Genomic DNA, 20031 nt, shown 5'->3' with positions numbered 1-20031 from the left:
TATCTCCCTCCAGTCTGAGCCACCTCAGCCTTCTACTTCCCACCAGGCCCAGCCGGGTGGCCCTCTTGACTTGTCTTGCGGTGCCTCCCATCTTCAGAGAGCTCAACCTGAGGCAACCTTTACTCCCACAGCTGCTGGCTTGCGCACTGTGGACTTAGCGCCTCCTCCTGTTCAGTATGATATCCCTCGCCTGATATCCGAGACTGTCTCCCGCACTCTGGCAGCGAACGTACAGCAGCCAGTACATTATGCTACCTGGCCTCAGACGCAATACCCTCCTCCTCCTCTTCCCCGCCCGTCCCAGCCGTCTACATACCAGTATCCTTCCGCGGGGCACCCGGACACATCGCATCGCGCATACGGTCACTGCGGGGAGTCATCTTCGGAGGATGGTGATGCTGAACTCCAAGATTTAGAGTTCTCCAATGATGAAGACATGCCTCCAGAGAAACCTACGTTTTCTGGCCTTTTCAGACCATCACTATTTAAGTCTCTTCTACATAAGGCCAAGCTGGCTACAAAGATGAATGATCCGGCCCCGCAGTCAGATCAACCAGGGCCTTCTCAACCGCATGAGGCATTGTTCACAGCGCCCAAACACGAAGCTGATTTCATCCCGTGTCCAGAGTTGTTCTCGGAAGTAGTTCAACGTTCCTGGGCCTCGCCTTCCTCATTGCCCGCTCCTACGGGCCTGGACAAAAAACTATATTGTTCAGCCCCTTGCCTTCAGGAACTACTGCAGCTACCAATGGTGGATGCCCCAGTGGCCAATCTGACTTCGTCATCAGTAATCTCCAACGACGTAGCGGATGGTCTTCGCTCGGAGGACCGGAGAGCAGAATTTACTTTCCGTCGGACACATAATGCAGTGGCATGGGCGGTCAGAGCAGCTACTTCGGCTTCATACTTCAGTCGGGCATCCTTGATATGGCTCCGCCAGCTTCAGGAGCGCCTCCCTCCGGAAGACACACGTCTCCACCAGGATGTAAACAAGCTGGTGGCGGCGACAGAGTATACGGCGGACGCCTCCCTTAATGCCGCTAAATTTGCATCGCGAGCCTTAGTGTCCTCTGTCACTTCTCGCCGTTTGCTTTGGCTCAAAAACTGGAGGGCTGATGCAAAGTCCAGGTGGCGTCTGGCTTCAACGCCCTATAAGGGTTCCCGACTCTTTGGGGACGCTCTAGACCCCATCCTTGTAGAAGACAAGGATAAGCGGAAGGTCATGCCATCCTCTTATAAGAGAGCAGAACGTAAAACTTCATCCTATTCCACCAGGCAGCCCTTTCGGTATGACGCCGGACCCTCCGGGTCCTTCTCCTCCAGACCTTACTCGCAAGGATTCGATCGCTCATTCGATAGACCTTCCTTCAGAGACCGCGGACGGAAGCCCCCAACCACCAAACGGCCCTTCCGAGGTACGGGCTCCCGTGCCTTCAGAAGAGGAAAATGACTACACCCACCTTCCTATCGGCGGCCGTCTGAGACATTTTCTGTCTCAGTGGGAGTTTTCAACGACGGACGCCTGGGTGCTCCAGACGATCCGCCTAGGTCTCACCCTGGAGTTCCGCTCTCGTCCCCCCTCCCATTTTGTACAATGTCCTCTCCCGTCCAATCTAGCCAAGTGTCAATTAATGGAGGCAGAAATCCATCACCTGCTCCACATACGGGCCATAGAACCGGTCCCCCCCCAACATCGGGGGACCGGCTTCTACTCAATCTTTTTTCTGGTTCCCAAAGCGTCGGGGGGTTACAGGGGCATATTGGACCTCAAGAGACTGAACGAGTTCATCATATATCATCAGTTCAAGATGGAGTCTCTTCGCTCAATCCTAGCTTCCATTCGACCATCGGATTGGATGACCTCTATCGATTTGAAAGAGGCCTACCTCCACGTGCCCATACGACCGTCCCATCGTCGTTTTCTCCGCTTTGCCTACAACACCCGGCATTTCCAATACAGGGCTATGCCCTTCGGCCTTTCTTCTGCCCCAGAACCTTTACGAAGCTCCTGGCAGCAGTGGCGGCCCACCTACGTCAACAGCCAGTGCGGCTCCACTGCTACTTGGACGATATCCTGGTACTCTCTCCCACTCTGCTCCGGGCCTCCCGAGACCTGCAGATAGTGTGCCGCTGTCTTCGTCAACACGGCTTTTCCCTCAACATTCCGAAGAGCCAGTTGCGGCCCACTACGCGGATCCTTCACCTGGGAACAGTAATAGATTCGGTGAGGGGCCAGGTGTTCTTGTCAGCAGATCAATGTTCCAGTCTCCAGTCCTTGACATCTCAAGTCCTGTCCTCCCGGGAGGTGACATTACTGATCTTGTCCCGCCTGCTCGGCAAAATGATATCCTGCCTGTCAGTCGTCCCTTGGGCGAGGTTTCACTCCCGCCAGCTGCAGTGGTTTCTCCTACCCTTTCAGAGGGCCAGACGGAGCAACTCTTCTACACGAGTATCCCTTCCACTGGAGGTCTCTCGGTCCCTCCTCTGGTGGTCGTCCCCGAGTCTGCAACAGGGCTGTTACTTTCAGAATCTACAGCGTCTGCTAGTGACAACGGATGCCAGCCGGTCAGGTTGGGGAGGTCACTTTCTCACTCACGTCGCCCAAGGTCTGTGGTCACCAGAGGATCGCCGCATGGGGATCAACTGGCTGGAGCTTCGCGCGATCCGCCTCTCGCTCCAACAGTTCCAGCAGTTCGTGTCGGGGCATCATGTCCTGATACGCACGGACAATGTAACAGCAAAGGCACATGTAAACTGTCAAGGGGGAACCCGTTCGGGACCACTTATGGAAGAGGCAACTCTGCTCATGATATGGGCGGAGGCGCATGTCCTCTCCCTAACAGCAGAACACATTGCCGGGACCATGAACATCAGGGCGGACTGGCTCAGCAGGCAACATCTGAACCACGCCGAGTGGCGCCTTCACCCCGATCTGTTCGCCGAAATTGCTCGCAGATTCGGCATGCCTCTGGTCGACCTATTCGCCAGCCGCGACAACACGCACCTTCCCAGGTTCTTCACTCGGTACCCGTGTCCTCAGGCAGAAGGGGTCGACGCGCTCACCTCCCCCTGGCCCAGAGGTCGTGCTGCACCCAGATCCCCAGTGGTTGCACTTGACCGCCTGGCGTTTGAAAGGATCTTGCTAAGGAGAGGCAAGGTACCCAGCAATGCGATCCCCACTATTCAGGCGTCCAGGCGGCCGTCTACGTGCCGCATTTACAATGCTACTTGGACTTCCTTTTGCACCTGGTGTGCCAAGTCTCACCTGGACCCGACGTCCGCCTCTGTTCCTGAGGCTCTGGGATTCCTCCAGGAGGGCCTCGATAAGCACCTCGCTCCTAACACTCTTCGTCGCCAGGTTGCTGCACTAAGTACTGTTCTCTCTTCTTCCGCTAATCTTCCTCTCTCGCAGGACCCTACGATTTGCGCCTTTCTACGAGGAGCGGCCATCCTGCATCCTCCAGTTATCCATCGCTACCCGTCCTGGGACCTGACCTTGGTCCTTCAGGCCCTCATGCATCCTCCATTTGAGCCTCTCGCTTCAATCAGCCTCCGGTTTCTGACACTCAAGGTGGCTTTCTTGGTCGCGGTTACTTCGGCTCGCCGAATATCTGAACTTGCGGCCTTGTCTGTGAGAAGCGACCTCTGCATTTTTCACACCAATCGTGTTGTACTGAGACTAGACCCCTCATTTCTACCTAAAGTAAATTCCGCTTTCCATCGAGCCCAGGAATTGATTCTCCCGGACTTCTGCCCGGAACCTCAACATCCTCGAGAAGAAAACTGGCACCTCTTAGATGTCCGCCGGGCCCTACGCAGATACATTAAACGAACGGAGCATTTCCGAAAATCAGAATCACTTTTCATATCCTTTCTGCCCGCCACCATGGGCCGGAAGGTTTCTTCTACAACAATTGGGAGATGGCTCAAATCTTGCATCTCCAGGGCTTATTCAGCTAGGAACAGACCTGTTCCGCAGAGGATACTTCCTCACTCCACCAGGAGCGCCGCCACCATGGCCGCCTGGGCCACCAATGCGTCCGTCTCCGACATCTGCAGGGCGGCTACCTGGTCATCCTTGAATCCCTTCATACGGCACTACAAGGTGGACTCCTTTGCCTCGGCGGAGGCGTCCTTTGGTCGCCGCGTGCTCCAAGCTGTATGCAACTCTTCAGACGACGTGCAGCAGCCGGTCTCCCCCCCTTTTCTGAACTTGCTTGGGTACATCCCGAAGCTTTGGATTCTCCAAGCTGCGCGTTGGAGAACGGACGTTGCTTACCTGAACGTCCCTTCTCGACGCGCAGCTGGAGAATCCAACCCTCCCAACTTGGCTGCTGTAGAATTTCTGCCTTATGCTCTACTGCTCCTTCCTTCGTGAACAAAACTGAGGCTCTGCCGAGCAAGTGGGCGTGTCTGAAGAGGAAAAATTTAAAGGAACACACTCAGTGTAGGCTACTCGACTATTGAACAACCCGAAGCTTTGGATTCTCCAGCTGCGCGTCGAGAAGGGACGTTCAGGTAAGCAACGTCCGTTCCCTCCCAGACATCTGGTCGGACGGACTATGGCTGAAGCCAAGCTCTCGGAGGAAAGCCTGCTTCAAGAAACAGGAGGAGCAGAAGCGGTCGTGATTCCAGCCAACTTGGAAAATACAAAGGTTCAACTTTCTCCGCCTTCCCTCCCCGCAGAACTTCAAGCAAAGAAACGTGAGGCAGATAAGTACCCGGGGACTGTGCCAAAAGCCTTAGAGGCGGAATTTCCTTTTGCAAATTTAAAAGATAAAGAAAAACCCCTAAGTGAATTGGGAAGGGCGAGCTGGGGATGGGAATGGCAGCGAAGCCCAGACAAGGCAGCACCTCCCCACCCCAGGATGAGAGACGAGGCAGAGGACTATCAACACCAAGGCCGGCGCTCCAGAGCTCAGCACAGAGAGGAGAGGGCAGAGAGGGGGGAGCCACCCCAGTTCAGAGGGAAGTTCGATGGTGACCCAGACAACCTCGCCCAATTCCTCGATTCAGCTGATATATACATAGAGTGGTTCGGACACCTCTACCCTTTCCCCAGAGCCCTAGTGAATGCTATCTCGGAAGGGCTGGAGGGAGAAGCAAAGAGGTGGTCAGCATCACTCTACAAATACAGGGCCCCCCAGCTACAAGATGCGGATGGGTTCTTGCAACTATTGAGAGCCCGTTATGAGGAGGAGGAGGAGGACCCCTATGTGGAAGACGAGCTCAGAAACCTAATGCAGAGGGGGAAGCCTATCAGAGAGCATATCCGTGAATTCAGGAGAGTCATTGGGACACTGCCTCCCCTACCAGAGCGATTGCTGGTGTATTTTTTTAGAACAAGCCTAGATAAAAGAATTTCCCAAGTGACTGCCTATCGTGACATCCCAAACCGACTCGCTGAATGGTTCCGGGTAGCGATAAAAGTCGACAGAGGGCTGCGGGCGAGTGACACGTCAAAACCACCAGAGGAAAAGGAGAGAGGCCGACCAGACCAGGGGCCACTCAACAGACGAGAAACCCCAACATCACAGCCCTCCTACAGACCAACTGCCCCACGGAGCCCACTGAAATGCTACAGATGTGGAGGAAGCGGCCACATAGCAGCAAGATGTGGAACGCCTAGACCGGGACCAGCTCCACCGCCCAAAGCACGACCGGAACAAGGGCCCAAGCGCGTCACCCACATACCGCGGGAAGCTCCCCAAATCCCTAAGTTTTTCGCTCATCTGACCGAAACCAGAGGAATCCCAGAGGAGGGAGATCAGTCCCCCGAACCCTATGACACGGAAGACGAAGGCGAGGATGACCCAATGGTGAGTGGACCCGTCCATCCTTTTCTTTTCCCCATACGCCTAACAGCCCCCAAAACAGGGGCCCAAGAGACTTTCCAAGCCCTAATAGACTCGGGTAGCACATGGTGCCTAATCAACCTACCCACAGTTCTAAAATTGGGAATCCGAGCTAAACAGCTCAAACAACCAATTCGCTTCGAGCAAGTTGATGGGTCCCTAGTGGGAGGAACGTACGCCACACACTTGACTGAACCCGTGAGACTAGAACTCGCAGATCACTGGGAGACGATCCGCTTCATAATAGCCCCCAAGATGACAGAACCAGTCATATTGGGACTCTCATGGCTCGACAAATGGGGCCCAATCATTTGGTGGCAAGAGGGAACCCGCAGGCTGAGAATAGCAAAGGGGCCCCAACCCCTGCCGCCCCGACCAGAAGAATTCCCTCCCATGCTGAAACCCCAAAGCAGCCCTCCACTACAGAAGAAAACACCACCAACACAAGGGTCCCTCCCAGAAGGTGCAGCAAAGCAATTGGCAGCCGCACCCACCACCGCTTGTAACGCAAACCAGATCCCAAGGGAGTACCAAGACCTTGCGGGGGTATTCAGCGAGGCCGAGTGTGACATTCTGCCCCCCCACCGCGAGACTGATTGTGCCATCGAGATTATCCCAGGAGCGAAACTACCCAAACCTAAAATGTATGCCATGACGCCCCGAGAAATGCAGGAAATGCGGGACTACATAGACAAAAACTTACAAAGGGGATTTATTGAGCCAGTGAAACCAAGGGTAGCGGCGCCGGTCATGTTTAAAGAGAAAAAGGATGGCTCCATGAGGCTGGTGGTCGACTTTCGAAGTATCAATGCTGTTTGCGTACACAACTTGTACCCCCTCCCCCTCATGAAAGACATGTTAGCCCACCTAGCTAAAGGGAAGGTTTTCACCAAACTAGACCTTCGAGAAGCTTATTACCGAGTACGCATAAAGGCAGGAGATGAATGGAAAACAGCATTCAACTGCCCCCTGGGTAGTTTCCAGTTTAAAGTAATGCCTTTTGGATTGCAAGGAGCCCCGGCAGTATTCATGCAGTTAATAAACGAAGTCTTACATGAACACCTTTACAAAGGGGTCCTTGTCTACCTGGATGATATTCTTATCTACACGGAGACCATAGACGAACACATACCCCTCGTCCGCCAAGTACTGAAAAAACTGCTACGGGCAAACCTATATGTCAAACTGCCAAAATGCGATTTCCACCAATCACGGCTAGACTACCTGGGCTACCGAGTATCAAATGAGGGGATAGAGATGGACCCAGCCAAGGTCCAATCAGTTCTACAATGGCAGCCCCCTCGCACCCGCAGACAACTGCAAAGTTTTCTAGGCTTTGCGAATTTCTACAGACAATTCATCCCCTCGTTCGCAAAGATTTCCAAACCTTTGACGGACCTCCTAAAGACAGGAAGCCCAGTGATGAAACCTCACCCGGGACAACCCCTACAGTGGGACCTGACCTGCCAACAGGCATTTGAGATGCTAAAAGGACTGTTCGCGAAAGAACCTGTCTTAAAACACCCGGATCCGGAACAGCCTTTTGTCATCCAAGCAGACGCAAGTGATGTGGCAGTAGGAGCCGTGTTACTCCAAAAGAACAACCAAGGTGATCTACAACCCTGCGCCTACACCTACCGCAAACTCACCGATATGGAGAGGCGATGGGCGGCGTGGGAGAAGGAAGCGTTTGCAGTAAGGTGGGCCTTGTTGACCTGGCGGCACCTTCTAGAGGGAGGCCAGAAACCATTTGAAGTCTGGACTGATCATAAAAACCTAGAGGCTCTAAAAACCCCACGAAAACTGTCGCCCAGGCAAGTGCGGTGGGCACAATACTTCAATCGTTTCAATTTCGAGCTTAAGCACATCCCAGGAGGGAGAAATTTCCTGGCTGATGCCCTCTCCCGGATGCCTCAATACAACAGTGAGCGGGAGCAGGTAGTGAATGCCATCATCCCCTCCACCCAAGCTGCGGCCCAAGTGATCACCAGACGGCAACGACGTGACCAGCAAGGCCAACTTGCAAGTGACTTAACTGCAAAATTAAAAAATGAAACGCTGACCGACCCCTGGTATCGGGACAATCAACATCTCTTGACAAAAAGAGATGAACTAGCATGGAGGGGGACAAAGCTCTATGTTCCACAGAGTTTACGCATCCTGATTCTCAAGAGGAGCCACGACGTTAAACCAGCAGGACACTTCGGGTTCCTAAAGACTCTGCACCTAGTACGAAGGCAGTTCTGGTGGCCACACATGAGAAAGGACGTAGACAGTTATGTAAAAAGCTGCACCATTTGTGCCACGATGAAGACAAGGCCAGGGTGCCCGCCTGGATTGTTGCAACCAGTAGCTGAGCCAACAAGACCATGGGAGGAGATTGCAATGGACTTTATAGTAGACCTACCGAGGAGCAGTGGAAATACAGTGATCTGGACTGTAATAGACTTATTCTCCAAACAGGCACACTTCATTCCTTGTAGTGGACTGCCTTCAGCCCGTCAGTTATCCAAACTGTTCCTGAAACACATTTACCGCCTACATGGAGTCCCCAGGAGAATCATTTCCGACAGAGGGGTCCAGTTCACAGCAAAGTTCTGGAGGGAGTTCCTACGATCCATAGGTTCATCCCAAGGGCTCAGCTCAGCATTTCACCCGAGCACCAATGGGGGGGCAGAAAGACTGAACGCTATGATAGAACAGTATTTAAGATGCTACGTCGACTATCAGCAGTCCAATTGGGCAGACCTCCTATCTTTTGCGGAGGTTGCATATAATAATGCTGTCCACAGCAGCACGGGGCTAACCTCGTTCAAAATAGTGAGTGGCATGGATTTTGTTCCCATGCCAGAATACCCGAGGGAGCCCCCTTCCTCAGTCAGTTTGACTGACTGGATGGCAATGTTGAGACAAACTTGGGAAAATGTTAAGAGGGCGCTGGCAAAGGTGGCTCAATCTTATAAGGACCAAGCAGACAAGCACCGAACTCCCCAAAGACCATTTCAGCTGGGAGAGAAAGTTTACCTCTCCACCAAGTACTTGAGACTTAGACTCCCGAGCAGGAAATTGGGCCCAAAATTTATAGGACCATTTCCTATAATAAAAATAATCAACCCCGTTACAGTGCAATTGCAGTTGCCACGGCTTTTGGGGAAAATTCACCCTGTTTTTCACAGTAGCCTTCTAAAACCTGTAGTAGGGTCTACTTTAAGGCCAACGCCACGTGAACCCCCTGGGCCCCTGGTTGTTGGGGGCCAAACGCACTACGAAGTGCAGCGGATTCTTGATTCAAGATGGCACAGGGGGCGCCTTCAGTACTTAATTAAATGGAAGGGTTACCCATTGTCAGAGGCTTCCTGGGTGAAGAGCGCAAACATTCAAGCTGATCGCCTTATAGCAAAATTCCATGCAGACCACCCGGGAAAGCCGGGAGGGGGGGTGCACAGCCAGGGAGGGGCTGATGAGACTAATCTTGTTGTGTTTTCCCTATGGGATAGGTGATGTCGCAGAAGTACAGGGAGAGGGGCCGGATGTCAGCGTTCCAAATTAGGCTTTCTTCCAGCGCTGACATAACAAGATGAACTTTTACCTAGTTTTGTATGTTACAGATAGTGTTTCCTGGGAGACGAGGATGGGGGCTACATTCCTGTGAAAGGAACGTGCCGGGATGTAGAGATGGATCTGTATGATGGCCAATGGGACATTGGGGTTGGAGAGCGGAAGAGGAGGGGGTTGGAAGGAGGGGCCAGTTTGGCTGCAATTTGAATCAGAAATGTCGGATATTGCTATTCTTAAAATAAAAATGATTCATTAGACAGTTTGCACTTGAGAATGAAGTTTATTCAAGATAGCACCGAAACCTGACACTGGTGATCTCCCATGCACTTCCCTTGCAGGCAGGCTGGCTTCAGGAAACCTGGGAAGGGCTCCGGTACTGCAATCTCCCATGTGCTTCCCTCGCAGACCAGGCCGGCTTTGGGAAACACACGGGAAGGGCTCCGCTACTGCAATCTGCCATATGCTTCTCTTGCAGGCAGGCCAGCTTTGGGAAACATGGGAAGGGCTCTGGTGCTGCAATTTCCTGCGTGCTTCCCTTGCAGGCCAGGCCAGCTTTGAGAAACACACAGGAAGGACTCCAGCTGACTTGGGATGGAAACATGGAGAAGCAACTGCCTTTTGTCTCCGACTTCTGTTTGCAGAGTGAAGGAAGAGGCAGAGGTGGTAGCAGCACTGGCAATGGAAGGAGCCAACCACTTCGCTGCCGGCGTGGTTACCCAGCCTCCCTTCGCCTGGCTCTCCTTTAGCAGTCCTGACCTTAGCCCCACTTCCTCCCCCACCACCGCCTGCTTACCTTCTGTGGTACCTGGTCCAGAGTCTGGAAGGCAAGCTGACTGGAGTTTTCAGCAGCCCCCAGCCAGCTGCCACTGCTGGAAAGCGGCTGGCAAAGAAGCCTCCGAAAAGGCTTCTTTGCCAGCCGCTTTCTCCGTAGGCCACAGAAAAGTACTGGTGGAAAAAGCTGCTGCCGTTGTTGCCATGTTCTTCATGTATGCACATCCTGTTGGACTTGCAAGGCAGTGGGATGCGCGTGCGCAAAGAACATGGTGGCAATGAACATGATGGCTGGGGCGAGCGAGCGATGACCGGGAGAGCAGTTCGAGGGTGTGGCCAGCCGGCCATCGTTACCAGTTTGATGACCTTGGCCAAATTTCCGCCAATGGTTTGCCCAAACTGGTGCGAACTGGTAGCAACCCATCACTGATACACACACACACACACACACACACAAATATATATATATGTCAGATGTATCAGACTTCTCTAACCTTGTGTCTTAGAGGGATATGAGAGGGATATGACATCGAAGACACCAGCATAATAATCCTACCAGCAGACAAGGGCAATGCCACGGTGGTTATGAACACATCTGACTACCAAACCAAATTAACCAACCTACTCCAAGACTCCATATACAAACCCCTAAACACAGACCCCACAACCTACCTGGAAAAAACCACCAGATCCAAAATAAAAGCCTCCCCCATCAGCAAAGAGATTCAGCAAAGAATCTTTCCCAGAGAGAAATCATCCAGATGCCCTAAGCTTTATGGTCTCCCCAAGATACACAAAGAAGGAACCCCACTTAGACCCATAGTCAGCTCCATAGGCTCACCTCTACAAAACCTAGCCAAATTTCTCGCCAAACAACTACAGCCCTATGCAGAATCCATCACCTCATACGTAAAAAACTCATTCCAGTTCATAGACATCATAAAGCAACAAAACTTACAGCCCAGTGACCTACTCGTGAGCTTCGATGTCATATCCCTCTTCACCCAAGTACCAATCAAAGAAGCCTTGACAGTTATCCAAAACAAATATAACCCCCCCAAGCACATCTTAGATCTGACCAACCACTGCCTATCCAACACATACTTCATCTATAATGGACAGAAATACAAACAAATAGAAGGAGCACCCATGGGATCACCCCTCTCACCTGTCATTGCCAACCTCTATATGGAATACTTTGAAACCCAAGCTCTAGAAAAATCTGATCACAAACCCAAACTCTGGCTCAGATATGTAGACGACACCTTCATAATCTGGCCACATGGGAAAGAAAAACTGGACAACTTCCTCACACACCTCAACAGCCTACACCCCAAAATACAGTTCACCATGGAAACAGAAGCGAACAACCAACTTCCCTTCCTGGATGTCTTAGTCTACAGAAAATCCAATGGCTCCCTAGGACACACTATCTACCAGAAGAAAACACACACAAACCGCTATCTGCACGCACTCTCACACCACCACCCTGCCCAGATCAACTCTGTAGCCAAGACACTCATTTCCAGAACAAAACGCTTAGCTGATGAACAACACCTAAAAACCGAACTACACACTCTCACTAACGTACTAACATCCAATGGATTCCAAAGAAATAAGATCACCAACCTAATCCAAAAAGAAACCCCCACTAAAATCCAAGACAGAGAACAAGAAAACGGCAAAGCCCTCCTCCCATACATAAAAGGCACCACAGACAGAATAAGCAAAATCCTCTACAAACATAACATCAAGACAGCATTCTGCACAAACCGAAAAATATCCACCATCCTAAGGAACCCCAAAGACAAAATTGAGTTAGAAAATCAAGGAGTATATGAAATCCCATGCACCGCCTGCCCCACCACATACATCGGACAAACTAACAGATGAATAAGTGCACACATAGAAGAACACATGAACTCAGTCAGAAAAGAGAAACCAACTTCTTCCCTGGTCCAACACCTTAAAGCCACAGGACATGATATTGAATTTAAAAAGACCAGAAGTATCGCCAAAACTGAACACTTTAACAACAGAATAATCAGAGAAGCCATCGAGATAGAAAAACGCCCACACAGCATGAACAAACGAGACGATACCTCCCGCCTACCAGCCATTTGGAAACCCGCCTTTACTGACAAACGAGTCCCTAACACGACGAATGACACCAGACCCACACTCACGAGAGCCACACAGGATGTCACCACCACATATCCACGCAGAAAGCAGACTCAAACCCACACTGATAATGAGCCACGACCAAGGACCAGAAGCCAGATCGCAGCTGCATCATTAGCCACTTTAAACCCCTCCAATCCATACAGGAAGCAGACTGACACCCACCATGAAGAGCTCACAGGGCCACAAACACGAAGCCAAACAACAACAACGCAGCTCACCAGCTCAAATCCCCCTGCAACTCAGACTAAGCTGAGCACAACCAAGCCCCCACCCAAACAGAACACACCCCCAGCCAATCAGAGCACAACCAACCCCCCATCCAATCAGAGCACAGCCAAGCCCCTAACCAATCAGAACACACCTCCACCCAATCAGAACACAGCCAAGTTCCCACCCAATCAGCTCACACCCCCACTAGCAGTTAAAAGGAAGAGACAGCTGCGATCTCACATTGCTCCTGGAAGCACGAAGCTGAGAACACCAGCCTGAAGATGACGAATGAGACTTCGTCGAAACGTCGTCAAGACACTTCCAATTTTATGTGGGAGAAGACCCGAATAACCAAAGACCTACATATATATATATATATATATATATATATATTTCTTACTTCTTCGTAGGGTTTATGTGTGTTTTTCTTCTAGCCAGGTTTTCCCTACGTAGCTAAGGTTTTTTTTGTAGCTCCAGCTCAGTAGAATCACATCTACTCGGTTCTGGGCTTTTTTCCTTACTGACACCTAGCAAGCTCTAACTTAGGTCTCCCACCTAGCAGTTAGAGCTTGCTAGGTGTCAGTAAGGAAAAAAGCCTGGCTAGAAGAAAAACACACACACACACACACACACACACACACACACACACACACACACACACACATATATATATATATATATAAAATTTATATCTTTTCAACCTCAAAAACTGAAGTCAATAATATGCAAATAAAATGTAATAATATAATAATGTCATAGCACCAATAAAATCTTACTGTATCCTTATTTTAGCAGATGATTGCCAACAATAACATAAGGACAATTGATGGACTGAATGTAGAGTTGTTCTGTTAGCAATATATTTAGAATCTAGGTGAATGTTCATGGAATGTGATAGTGTTATAGTTCAATTATTACTAGGAGTTTATGATTGGGCAATTGTTATAAACATACTTTTTTCAGAAATAGAATCAAGTTAGTTAAAATTTAGGTCAAAATTTGTTAAGGTGTACATTAGAAGTCATCATAAGGATTACAATCTGGATTAATTTTGATAGATAGTAATAGCATTATGATTTGCCATTGAGTGTTGAGCAAGAGTATTGTGCTCTATTTTTATGTATATTAGCTTGAGTAAAATTAGTTTTCAGCTTTATTGAACTCTAGGCTAAGGGTTAATTTTGAAATTTTATGATTTCACAGCAGCATGATTGAAAATCTACCATTTTTGTATATGGATCAGTACTGTATACATGAACAAATGAGTTTGGCTTCAATTACATTGCTGCTACCACCATCTTATATTTTTTATCATCCATGAATGCTTTATCCTGTTTAAAATATTTTCCATCACAAGTAAATAACATTTATATCATTGACCAATCTAATGATTAGTAAGTTAATTTATAACTATTATCAGATGAGAGTATGGTATCTCAATTCAGGCCACTGTTAGAGCTAATCTTATAATCAATATTATAATTTAGCAACTTGTGTTGAAATTAAATTAGTTTTAGCTGTTCAAAAATTTCTATATGTGGAGCAATACATGGGCTTATATGGTCATAAGGCAGCATTAGAACAAAAAACAATTACCTGTGCAAATGATCCATAGAAAGTTTTAAAATACTGACCAATAAGTGTGTTTTATCTGCATGGCAGAAGAAGATATGTATGTGCCATGAGGTGGAATATAAATCACTTTCAAATTTCCAACAGATTAAGTGATGTTTTGCATTTGGTATATATATTTTAAATCTTTTCTACGTAATCTTCTATAGTGCACCAAAAATCATAAGGGAAACATATCTGAAAATAATTCATGCTTGTAAAAAAACTCACTGTTGATAAATCTGGTATTTAAAGACAAAAAAAAAGATTATATCATGTATATTTACTGTGCCATCATTCTTGATCTGTAATGAAGCAGAAGGGGATTGCTTTCTAGTTTAATTAGATTATTTGGTACCTTGCAGGATCTTCAGGATGACATTGGGAGGCAGCAAACTATTGTCAGAACTTTGAACATAGTTGGAGATGAGATTATTGAGCAATCATCAGCAACAGATGCCAGCATTTTAAGAGAAAAATTGGACAGCTTGAATTTCCGATGGAAGGAAGTCTGCAGGCAGTTGGCAGAGAGAAAAAAGAGGTAGAGTAATAACAGTTTTATTTTATTTTTGGTATTTCATAACATTCCAATAATGATTACTGTGAATGAGGTCTAATTTTATGTGTGGATGGATGACACACTGCTGAGGAGACAATTGAAAGTACTAAGAAGTGGCTTTAGGACTTGGCATTATATTATATTAGAGTTTTTGTTTTTAGTAGCACATGTTAAGTTGATTCGTATCTAAATTCATTTTCTCTCTTCCACAAGTAAAAGAAGTTCAAAGTAAACCAGTTTACAGTAGATACCAGTTTTAGCAGACATTTTGGCACACATTTAATGCTTCAATAAAGAATTAAAAATTCTCGGACTTCCGGTTTCCTCGTCTTCGGCGGCGGCGGTGCCTTTTGAAGCTCCGCCAGCCCCGCCGCTTGTAGAGCCGCTTCGTGACTAAGAAGCGGCTCGAAAACTTCAAAAATCTTTAGGATTTTTGAAGAGAGATCGCAGGGCACAGGTTGAGCCCCTGCAACCCCCCCAGGGGATAGTTTCTGGGGAGGGAACAGGAGCGGCTCCCATTCAACCTGCTGGAACTCCGGGCGGCGTGGGACAAGTCTGCATTTGCAGAACAAGCCGGCTACAGGAAACTTTAAATTGAAAGAAAAGGAATCAGCCTTAATAAGCAGCATACCGTTTCTTGAACCCTGAAACTCGGAATCGCAAGTATTAGAGTTTTCTTGGCTTTCTAAATTGAGTGAAAAAATGCGGATGAGTGAAAGTGAACTGTAAAAATATGGCGCCTAGCTTCAGAGTTAACGAGCGGGCGAGTGTGGATTGCTGAACTCATCTTGCTTTGTTACAAAGTTTCTAAACTGCTACGAAGTTGCTTCGCTTGTAACAAGAGAAATAAGAGAGAAATTTCTCCTTCTTCAATACTGGACTTTGCTTTGCTTTGGTTCTTATTTGATTAAATCTGGGGGACTTTTTTAGAAGTCTTTGTGGAGGTGGGAGAGGAAGAAGAACTTCCCTTTTTAGTAAAACTAGCCTACGTGGCAGGATGGCTTCAAAGAAGCAGGAAGCGAAGGCAACAGGAGGTGGATCTCCCACACATAAAGCACAGCCTCCCCCTGCACAACAGATACAGACTCAGAAAAAAGATTTTGATGTGGGAGATTTAAAAGAATTTATTTCTAACACTTTGGATGATAAATTTCAAAAATCTCAACAGGAGATAGATGATAAACTCCAAAAATCACATCAGGAATTTATGCAGGAAATTAATGAAGTTAAAGATATGGTGAAACAAAATCAAAACAAGGTGACTAAAAAAATATCAGAAGTGGCGTCTGGCCTGGCAGAATTTATTATGAAAGTTGATTCTAAAGTTGAAGAACTTAAATCAGAAGTTAATGTTAAGATGAAAGATAATGATTATAAAATTGCTGATGTTGACAATAAAATGCAAAGAGTTGAAAATGAGATTGTGATGATACAATTCAGGGCAATGGAGTTTGCCATACGGCTTCGAGGAATTCGAGAAGAGGAAAGACAGGATTTGAGACAGGTTTGTTCTGAGGCCCTGGCGAAGATTCTACAAGTTAATCCTGATGTGGTTTTTCACAAAATAGATAAAATTTACAGAGTTAATTCGTGGGTGGCCAGACAAAGACAATTGCCTAGAGATGTGGTCATATATTTTACAGATAGAGAAATAAGAAATGACATCCTGCAAAAATCCTTCTACACCTCTGTTCAAGTGGGGGGCTCACGAATTGGAATTTATAAAGAATTACCTCCTAAAATGCTGAAAACCAGAAAAGAATTTGGCTTTCTTGTTAAGGAGCTGCAAAATTTACAGATACCATTTCGGTGGGACGCCCCAGCTGGTATAATTTTCAGATACAAGGGAGAAAGATATCGTTTGAATACCGTGGAGAAGGCACAGCATTTTTATACTACTATTCTTAAGGAAAGAACACCATCCCCACGTACATCTACAGTTTTGGAGATTAAGGAGAGTGATGAGAAGCAACCTCAACGAGAACTGCAAGAACAGTCTAAGCAGGAACCAGAGGAAATGCAAGGTGCAGAAGGAGGTTTTCTGGATGAGCCTTTGCTGGAATCTTCCCCAATCTTGGATTCGCTTCAGGTGATCGAAGTTAAGGATCAACGTATAACCCGAGCTCAATCTAAGTTACTTAAACAAAAGCAACAACAACAACAGGAAAGACAAGACAAGAAGGCAGTTAAGAGTACTGCACAAGAGACTGGAGCCATGGGGGGAGCAGGATCGAAGCTTTCGGATGACATTCGATTATTCTGCTCTTTGTTCCAGAAAGAGGAAGATGATGCTTAAGTGTTTATCTTGGAATGTGAATGGGTTGAATTCAGCACAGAAAAGGAAGAAATTATTTACATATTTGAAACAATTTAATAATGATATAATTTGTTTACAAGAAACGCATATCACAACTCAAGATCAAAAATACTTGATAAACTCCAAACTAGGAATACATTTTATATCTTCAACTTCGCAAAAAAAGAATGGTGTGGTTATTTATGTAAATAAAAAGTTAATAGCTAAAGTTATAGAAGCAGACGAAGATGGTAGGTTTGTAGCAATTGAACTGCTTACAGCAATTGGCCAAATTCTTCTGATTGGAATTTATGCTCCCAATCAACAACAGGACTATTTTTATAAGATGTTACATACAAAAATATTGCAATGGGACTATAGATCTATTTTAATTATGGGAGACTGGAATGGAGTAATTGATTCTAAATTAGATAAAAAGAGCCTGGCAAAGTCTAGGATCAGATTACCACAGACTTTTTTTGATATGAAAGAAGATATGGAACTAAAAGATGTTTGGCGAATACATAATCCAAAAGATTTGGAGTATACTTTTTTTTCTGACAGACACAGATCCTTCTCTAGGATTGACTTTATTTTGTTGTCAGATGATTTACTTGTTAAGACAAAAAGAACAAAGATTTTTCCAAGAACTCTGACTGACCATAGCCCAGTATGGATAGAAATTGAGATGGATAAGGTTGAGAGACGTTCTTGGAGAGTAAATGAGAACTTGTTTAGATATGAAAAAAATATAACAGAACTTAAAAAGCATTTGAAAGAATTTTTTGAAATAAATCTGAATAAAGGTACCCCAATTGAAATTGTATGGGACGCAAGTAAAGCTTATATGAGAGGGTGTGACGAAATGGGGTTGAGGGGTACCCCGGACCGTGAACCAGCTCATGAGTAAACACACTGAGACTGAAATGATTCTGACAGAGGCGTCTTGTGTAAAAATATAATTTACTTTAAAACATTTAAAAAGCACTATGTCTTTAAGAAAACACATTAAAAACAAAGTCTTATCTGGGTATGCAAAGCAAGGCTATCTCCCTAGATCCCTCTCCACAATACCGAAACAGTTCACAAAAGAATAAAGCTAGCATGAAGGTAAGCAGCTTCGGCGTCGATACATCATCAAGGCAATCATGGTGGGGGCAGCACGAGCTTCACAGCTGAAAGTCACCTGAAGTAAAAACAGTTCAAACAGCAAACATTGCTTGAAGCTTGTGGGAGGAAGAAGGTCCGGCAACAGCAGTCCCGATGATAGCTTGCGTGCTATAAAACAGCAAAAAGCAAGCATCCGTGGGAGTCTCTCTGTAACATCTGGAGTCCTTATCTGCATTCTTCTCCGATCTGCGGCATGGCACCAAGCTTCCTGCAGGAGCTGTGCATTTAGGCCTAGAAGACTAGGCCCAAGTAGCAAGCAAAAGGTCCTTGCTTATATAGGGAGTTAACCTGCAATTAACTAGGGTGGGGAAGGCTTGCAGGTAATTGCCAACAGCAGATGGCTTGATTAAAACCATACTGTTTGTGAGTAGGCAGATAGCCACAGCAATCCTGGAAACACTCGTGACAGAGGGGTACTTATTTACATGAACTCTAAACATAGATTGTTTCGACAAAAGAAAAGATCTGAATTGGAAATAGAAATAAAGAATAAAGAACAGTTACTTATTAAAAATCCAACAGATGAAAGAATATGCGGTGCTATAAAACTTTTGAAAGACCAATTTCAAATGCTTATGGCGGAACAAGTTGCAACAAACTTACAATATGCGAAGCATAATACATTTTGTAACGCTAATAAACCGGGCAGATGGTTGGCTTATACATTGAGGAAAAAACAAAGTATACGGACTATTGATAGTATTGATATTGGAGGGAAAGAAATTTCTCAACAAAAATTAATTAAAGAAGCTTTTGTGGACTATTATACCAAACTATATGCCAAAGAGGAGGTGCAGAATGGACTCATAGAAAAATATTTAAACGATAAAAGAGTTACAAAAATTACTGATCAACAAAAGGAAAGAATGAATTATCCTATAACAGAGGAGGAGATAATAGTAGCAATTAAACAGCTAAAAACAGCCAAAGCTCCTGGCACGGATGGTTTGACCGCAGTGTATTACAAAACTTTGCAAGCTGAGATGGTGGAACAACTCAGAGACTTATTTTGCAATATTCAACAAGGGGGTAAAATACCCCCATCATGGACAACAGCTTACATATCTTTGATACCAAAAGAACAAGTCGGTCCTAAAAAACCAGAGAACTATAGACCAATATCTCTTTTGAATACAGATTATAAAATTTATGCGAAAGTATTAGCCAACAGGTTGATGCCAGTAATTCAAAAGGTGATTCATGATGATCAATCGGGATTTATCGAGGGCAGACACATGAAGGATAATGTAAGGCAAGTAATAGTTTTATTGGAATATCTTGAGAAGAATAAACAGATTCCTGCAGTGCTGGTCTTTCTGGATGCAGAGAAGGCCTTTGATAGAGTGGATTGGAATTTTCTACTAAAGACTTTAAAAAAGATGGATTTTGGGGATCAATTTATACAGGCGATTTCAGCAATTTACCAAGAGCAAAAGGCACAGATTATTATTAATGGAAGTTTGACAACAGAGTTTAAAATTGAAAAAGGAACAAGACAGGGATGTCCGTTGTCCCCACTTTTATTTATCTTAACACTAGAAGTCTTGCTAAATACAATACGGGACTCTAATACCTTGAAAGGCATAATGATTAGGCAAGAGGATTACAGAATAAAGGCATTTGCAGATGATCTGGTTGTTACCCTATCACAACCAATGGAATCAATAATCCTGATGAAGGACTTCCGGTTTCCTTGTCTTCGGCGTCGGCGGCGCTCTTTGAAGCTCCGCCAGCCCCGCCGCCTGTAGAGCCGCTTCGAAACGAAGAAGCGGCTCGAAAACTTCTAGATCCTAAAGGATTGAAGAAGAGAGATCGCA

The 20031-nt window shown here is 46.5% G+C and overlaps 1 protein-coding gene across 8 annotated transcripts in view; it reads left to right on the top strand.

The window, feature by feature from the left end:
* The window catches only part of DMD (dystrophin), a 2096968-nt gene that overhangs the window by 1217404 nt on the left and 859533 nt on the right, over nucleotides 1-20031 (top strand). For 7 of the 8 annotated variants that reach the window (XM_070944209.1, XM_070944203.1, XM_070944204.1 and 4 more), the window contains exon 44: nucleotides 14555-14730. In XM_070944209.1, the coding sequence (XP_070800310.1) occupies nucleotides 14555-14730 (176 nt within the window). Of the gene's footprint in view, nucleotides 1-14554; nucleotides 14731-20031 lie in introns of those variants that run through there. The other variant, XM_070944206.1, reaches the window with a different exon arrangement.

This window comes from Pituophis catenifer, unplaced genomic scaffold, assembly GCF_029215685.1.
Source record: "Pituophis catenifer annectens isolate HBS135680 unplaced genomic scaffold, rPitCat1.0.hap2 SCAF_4, whole genome shotgun sequence".
NCBI classification, from domain to species: Eukaryota; Metazoa; Chordata; class Lepidosauria; order Squamata; family Colubridae; genus Pituophis; species Pituophis catenifer.
This window is presented reverse-complemented; position numbering and strand designations above follow the sequence as displayed.